Source organism: Neopelma chrysocephalum, unplaced genomic scaffold (genome assembly GCF_003984885.1).
Source record: "Neopelma chrysocephalum unplaced genomic scaffold, ASM398488v2 Primary Assembly neopelma1_24, whole genome shotgun sequence".
In the NCBI taxonomy this organism is placed as follows: domain Eukaryota; kingdom Metazoa; phylum Chordata; class Aves; order Passeriformes; family Pipridae; genus Neopelma; species Neopelma chrysocephalum.
Window position 1 is genome coordinate 2,647,696 of NW_020897693.1, and position 6,000 is coordinate 2,653,695.

The following is a 6,000-nucleotide window of genomic DNA, read 5'->3' on the forward strand; positions in this document are numbered from 1 at the left end:
ATGAAGCCATGGCTCTGCACAGGCCTCACATCTCTTAGGAGCTAAGTTGTTCTGTTTCTAACAGGGCTTGAGTCTTTACATTTGTCTTTAGTGGGAAAAAAAACACAACACTCTACTAAAAGCATCTGTGCTCTGTACAACACTCAATTCCCACGTATTAGCTGCTACTTAACTTTGGTGTCTGTTTTACATTCCATTCTGCAGCTCCAAGGTACTCAGTAGGGTGATTTTCAGTAGCCACTGCGGAGTGCTTTCCACATCAAAAAGAGCTTCCTTGCTTTTTTATCTTCTGAGTCACTTGTTTCTGTTAAATAGAAGGCAGATTTCACGAGGACACATCAGAAAAAGAGAAGAGGTGTGAGAGGAGCTTTTTGTGTGGTTTTTTTGGTTGCTTGCTTGTTTTGGTTTTCCTTAGAAGGGATTTACACTTTGTTTATGTAGCTGCCTGTATTAAAGTGTTTCACGTGAATACATTTAGTGTAAACACCTCAGTCTGCTCTACAAGACTTAGAAAAAAAGGAAAAACACTGTCTCTTCTGTGACCTCCTCCTTCCTCTAACCCCAAATCCACAAGGCATTTGGGCCCATCCAAGTGAAAGAACCCTTCACCACTGAAACAAATGGGAATTAGGCAGGAAATTGCCACTCAGCATGGCAGTATTTATGCCTTAGTGCTGCACCTTCCTCTACCTAACAGAGTTGTGAGTGACCTAGACCCCATGCACCGTCCTTGGGGAGAAAAAATAGGCACCATCACAAAGTGCAGCCAAGAAATGAGGTGTTTGCTCCAGCCCAGCTGCTGAAGTTAGACTTGAGCATCCCAGCTCACTCCTGTTCATAAGCATAAAAACTGTTCTCAAGGTGGACGCCACAGAGTTCTTTTCACAGAGTTGGGGTGAGAAGAGTTGTACCAGAGAAACACACGTTTTAGCTGTCATGCTTTACAAACATGAAGAAAATTAAATCCATTCCTCCCCTTTTGCTAGTAAGTTAGAAATGACAGGCAAAGCCTAAAAGTACCACACACAGATTCACATCCCAAGTTCAAAAGTCAGGCAAGTAATAGACCTGAACTAGTCCCATAACGGGACAAGACAAAAAGTGGGACAACTTTCTTCAGCTTCCAGTGCAAGATCTGAGCTGAGGATGTCTCGGACACTGAAACTGGGATGAGGGACAAGTCATAAATTAAAGACTCAAAACTAGTTAACATAACCAACAGCAACACAAGCACCTCCAGCATCAGCTGAAAACACAAGGAAGTTAATCTTGGTTTTGCGTTTTGACAGAAACACTTGTAAACTGCAATTCCCAATTCCCAGTTTAAACTCAGATAGCTGACCCTGGGTGCCATGCAACACTGAGTCTGTGCAGTGAAAAAACCACACTCAACAGCTTTCACTAATGACAGAAACGTGTTTTGCTAGAAGAAAACAGAACAACTGTTGATTTTTGCAATGAGAAAAATATCAATTACCTTAGAGTTTTATATGTGAAGAACCTAGTTCAGATCTCATTAATGGGGGGGGACTAGAGGGGGGGAATCAATCTCAGTACAATGAATTTTAGAAGGCCAAATTAACCAGGGAGGCTGGGGGGCTGAGGAGGGGTTGTAGGGTACATGTCTAGGATAAGAGAACAAATAGCATATCGTAAAGCTTTGACTAATTTTTCATCCTAGTTTCTTGAAATTTCTTGCATGTCTTGCAGTTTTATTGCTTTTGGATAGCTTAGAGTTTATGCTCCCACCAGGCACCCAAATTTAACTGCTGTTATTAATACGAATGTCAATAATGGTTATACAGCGGTAGGAAAATACAGTTCACTCAGCATTTTGTTATGGAGGTATATTAAAATACCTCTGTATGCCTGTCTGTCTAGTAAAGTAATCAGTGAGAATTGTATCAAGACTGCGCATAGGCCTACCATGAGGATTTACAGGAGCCTGATGTTTTGAATTTTTGTGGATTATTCTAGAAATGGTCTCACTTTCCCAAAGCTATATTTAAAATGTGGAGCTTTCAAAACTGTATTACATTAGCCAGACCCAAAAAATTATTTTAGAATTCACTTGTTGGAGAAATCACTTACTAAGCATTACTGGTAGGATAGGAGGAGACCCTCAGCCTCCTTTCTGAATGAAGCAGAACCTGTACTGAATGGCATGAGCTGCCCTTGTCTCTAAAACAGCACACAGCCGATATGTTTATGCCAACAGACTTGTGATTCTAACAGAAATATTTCCCAGTTATGACTTTATAATGCAAGCTATAACGCAGACTTGGAGAAAACTATGAGGTGGTGGTTTTTTGTGTGGGGCTGGGGTTTTTTATAGCAACTATTTTTTTCCCATTGTACAAATAAGTAATTTAAATGCAGCTTCTCTTTCCATGTACACTTTTCAAATGCACTAATCTGTACTGACAAACACTCCATTCTTTGATTTGCAGATTAAGTCAGTAATTCTCTACTACACAGGTTCAAGACACTCTAGGGAAAGCCACTTTCAGACTTCTGTACAATTACTCTGCTCTGTGTATCTTGGAAGAAACTTCCCAGATAATAATGCTTACAAGTTATCTATTACCTTTATTAGACAGGGGAGAGGATGAGAGAACCAACTAAAAACAGATTTAAAGGGAGGGAAAATGTAATTTATGTCACCTGCATGACAATTTAATTGTAATTGAGGTCTATAGCTAACTGCTGATAGCCCCAGTGATTTAAGACTTCATGCAACTCAGCAGTGAAGGCTGGGCTTTAATATTGCAGTATTAAGCTGAGAATTGAACAGACTCAATACTGAGGATTAGCAACATAAGATTATAAAAGACATTTCAGTATTCAAAGAATAAACAGTTTTTTGCATTTTATCCTTTATACAGGGCACCCCTGGCCTCGTTTGCCTTTTTTTGGTGTTCAGAAGTGCAGCAGAGCCACAAAGTCAGGGAACTGAAGCAAAGAGAAAAGCTTTGGCTCGTGGTTAAAATGCATGGCTGGAAACACAGCTCAATTCCAGAAATCCCATTTGCTGAAATGGAAACCAGGCAATTGAGGCTATTCCAAACTGCATCAGAGATTAAACCAGCCTGTGACAAAAGAACCTTCATTCCAAATCCAACCTAGTGCTTACCTTGTTTCTGACTGAAGCATTTTTCGCAGTAGCAGTGGACTTTCGTGGATGGACACTGGGATGTTCTATAATTTATGTTACCACACAGAGTAGCAATGCAACAAGTTCACAATGTTTAATCCAAACACTTCTTTTTTTTTTCCCCCCATCTTTACAGGGAGGTCCTATCCAGAACCGAAAATCCAAGCGCTGCCTGGAATTGCAGGAAAACAATGAAAATGAATTTGGATTTCAACTGGTCCTTCAGAAATGCACTGGACAGCGCTGGTCTATAACAAATGTCCTGAGAAGCTTGTCATCATAGCAGACTAAATTTTGTACCCATTTTTTTTGCTACTGTGTAGCAAATATTGCATTGTCGCCTGCTGTACTGTATTCCTCTTGCTCCCCATCCCCCCAGTTCCTTCTCTCCTCCTTTTTGTCTCTTTGATTTTATTTGGTGAGTGTGTGGGAATTGGGTTTGTGGGTTGAAAATAAGACGTTTTTATTTCACAATGATGTTTTCACGGCATTTATAGAGACGTTGAATGACAGGTGACGGGTAGGCTATCCTAAAATATTTTACAACTGTAAATAGGAAACAAATGGAGAATATTTATAACTCAAACTTTTATTGAATAAAAAAGTCCAAACACTATTGCTGTCTAGCTGTCTCCGTGGAAATCATTTGGAAGTTAAGTGCTGGTTTCATTGTTTTCATTAACCCAAGCCTGATTTTGATGAGTTGTTGCAGAGCAACAGTATTCTACAGACTTGTAGAATAAAAAGTAGATAAAAAGTCCTACCTGCACACTAGTAGCTACAGGGAGGGAGGATTTTCTCCATTCTCCCTCCCTGGAGATCTGTCTAGGCCACTGTATCTACTAGTGTGCAAATATGGGGAGGGAGGTGTGGTGTGTGGAGGTGTATAATATGCACCCATGTACATTTTATCTCCTGTACCACTAAATAAAACCCCAGAGAGAACCCCAGGGCTCAAGTGACACAGAGAAGAGAATTCATTAAAAAGAAGGGGGAAAAGCTACACTAGAAAAGCAGCAGCTACTAGAAGAAAAATAAAAAATAAACCCTGACATTTCTCAGTGAGTTGGCCTCCATTTCAATGACTGCATTTCTTTCCAATTCTTCATTGTTCTTACAACTCCTTTTTATTGTTCCCTGGCTACCACAGACTTGGATAAAAATGGCTCAATCCAAGTGCAAAAGGTATGAATTCACTCTGCCTCTCTCCCTGCCTTGAAGGAGGTATGAATGCAATGTCATATCACTTCATCTCTCTCTTAGACTGGGGTGAGGAGAAAAAGAAACAGTTTGATGGGGTAAATCAGAACACTGGGATTACTGGCATCTATTTCCATCTGCTTGTATTTGTATGTAAATTCCTTCTCTGTTTGTTCTTTTTATTCTGTTTTTTTGTTACCTTAAGAAACAGTCCTAACCTCTTCTGGAGCTGGTTGTGCGCCAAACTGTCTTTTACAAACTGGCTTCACGTTCAGGATGAGCAATATTGTTTCTTATAACTGCTTAATAAGGCATGTGGCACGTTAATTTTAGGTGTTCAGGCTTCTGCTGTATATAGCATTCATCTGCTTCTCAGAGAAGAAAACACTGAGCCAACAACAGAACAGTCACGGCCGGCGGAGATGGGCTGAACACCTGCACTTTGACCGGCTTCAGAGGCCCCTCGGGCCTGTTTGAGTGAAAAACCTCTCATTAAAATCAGAACTCTGAAAGGGCATCAATAACCTGCCTGTCAGGGTAGGGCAGCAAGAAAAGGTAAAGCAGCTTTAATTTCACTCTGTAGAGAAAAGAAGAGATTGCTACACAAGTGAGCCAAGCTTCCTGCCTGCGGGCACATGTGAACTGTCCTCGTGGGAGAGTGCTCAGACCACGGGGATGCAAAACCATTTTGAGCAGTCCCAAATTCCACCACTGGGCAATTTGAATTATTTTTCATAGCCACTCCAGATGAATGAGGAGGGAAATACATGTTCAGACAGAGAAAAAGTGCAGAACCCATACAGAGTAGCATGAGATAAGCTAACCTTCTTTTCAGCAAAGATACCAAGGCTTCAGTGCACAGACATGCTGCCAAAAGATAAAAAACAAGTAGCATGGATCAAACCAGTCTCCTCTGAAGTCCTACAGGCCTACTGCACTGAGCTCTCACTTTCTAGTTTGATGATTTTGTTTGTGAGCACTAGAGGGAGATACCTGGCAAAGACTTAACAAAAGTTAAAGGAAGGCGCTGAACTCTGAACTGCTTTATTTCATAACCTAAATGAATATCCTATGTCTAGCATTTGCCCAGAGAAGATTGTTGTTATTCCTGATCACACTGCAGCAGCGTGCTGATGTTCACTGCTAAGTGAAAAAGAAAACCCCGTTTAAGTGAACCACATCACCTCTCCAAACCAGAGAATCTTCGAATGGTCTGGGTTGGAAGGGACCTTAAAGATCATCTAGTTCCAACCCCCTTCCACCACACCACGCTTCTCAATCCTCATCCGGCCTGGCCTTGAACACTGCCAGGGATAGGGCATCCTCAGCTTCTCTGGATAGCCTGTTCCAGTGCCTCACCACCTTCACGGTAAAGAATCTCTTCCATATATCTAACCTAAATTTCCCTTCTTTCCCAATTTTATCCATTGTTCCTTGTCCTAGCACCCATGTTTGGTGCTATCCAGCCGTACGTCCCCGCTACACATGCAGCTCCAAGGCTGCTGCTCCCCTTGATTCCCAAGGGGCCTGCACTGAGGAACACTTTTCTTCAACAATATTACAGGGAATCCCTCAGTGGTAACCGTGGGTTTAAATTTGATCACACTGCAATTCTAGTAACTACAGAAGAATTACCAAAATAAACA

The 6,000-nt window shown here is 41.3% G+C and overlaps 1 protein-coding gene across 4 annotated transcripts in view; it reads left to right on the forward strand.

Annotated features, from left to right (window-relative positions):
* Positions 1-3,778, forward strand: part of GALNT18 (polypeptide N-acetylgalactosaminyltransferase 18) — a 230,072-nt gene extending 226,294 nt beyond the window's left edge. For 3 of the 4 annotated variants that reach the window (XM_027699814.1, XM_027699821.1, XM_027699806.1), the window contains one exon: positions 3,291-3,770. In XM_027699814.1, coding sequence (XP_027555615.1) covers positions 3,291-3,437 — 147 coding nt within the window. In that variant the 3' untranslated portion in view covers positions 3,438-3,770. Of the gene's footprint in view, positions 1-3,290 lie in introns of all 4 variants that reach the window. The other variant, XM_027699797.1, reaches the window with a different exon arrangement.
* Positions 3,779-6,000: the final 2,222 nt, after the last annotated feature.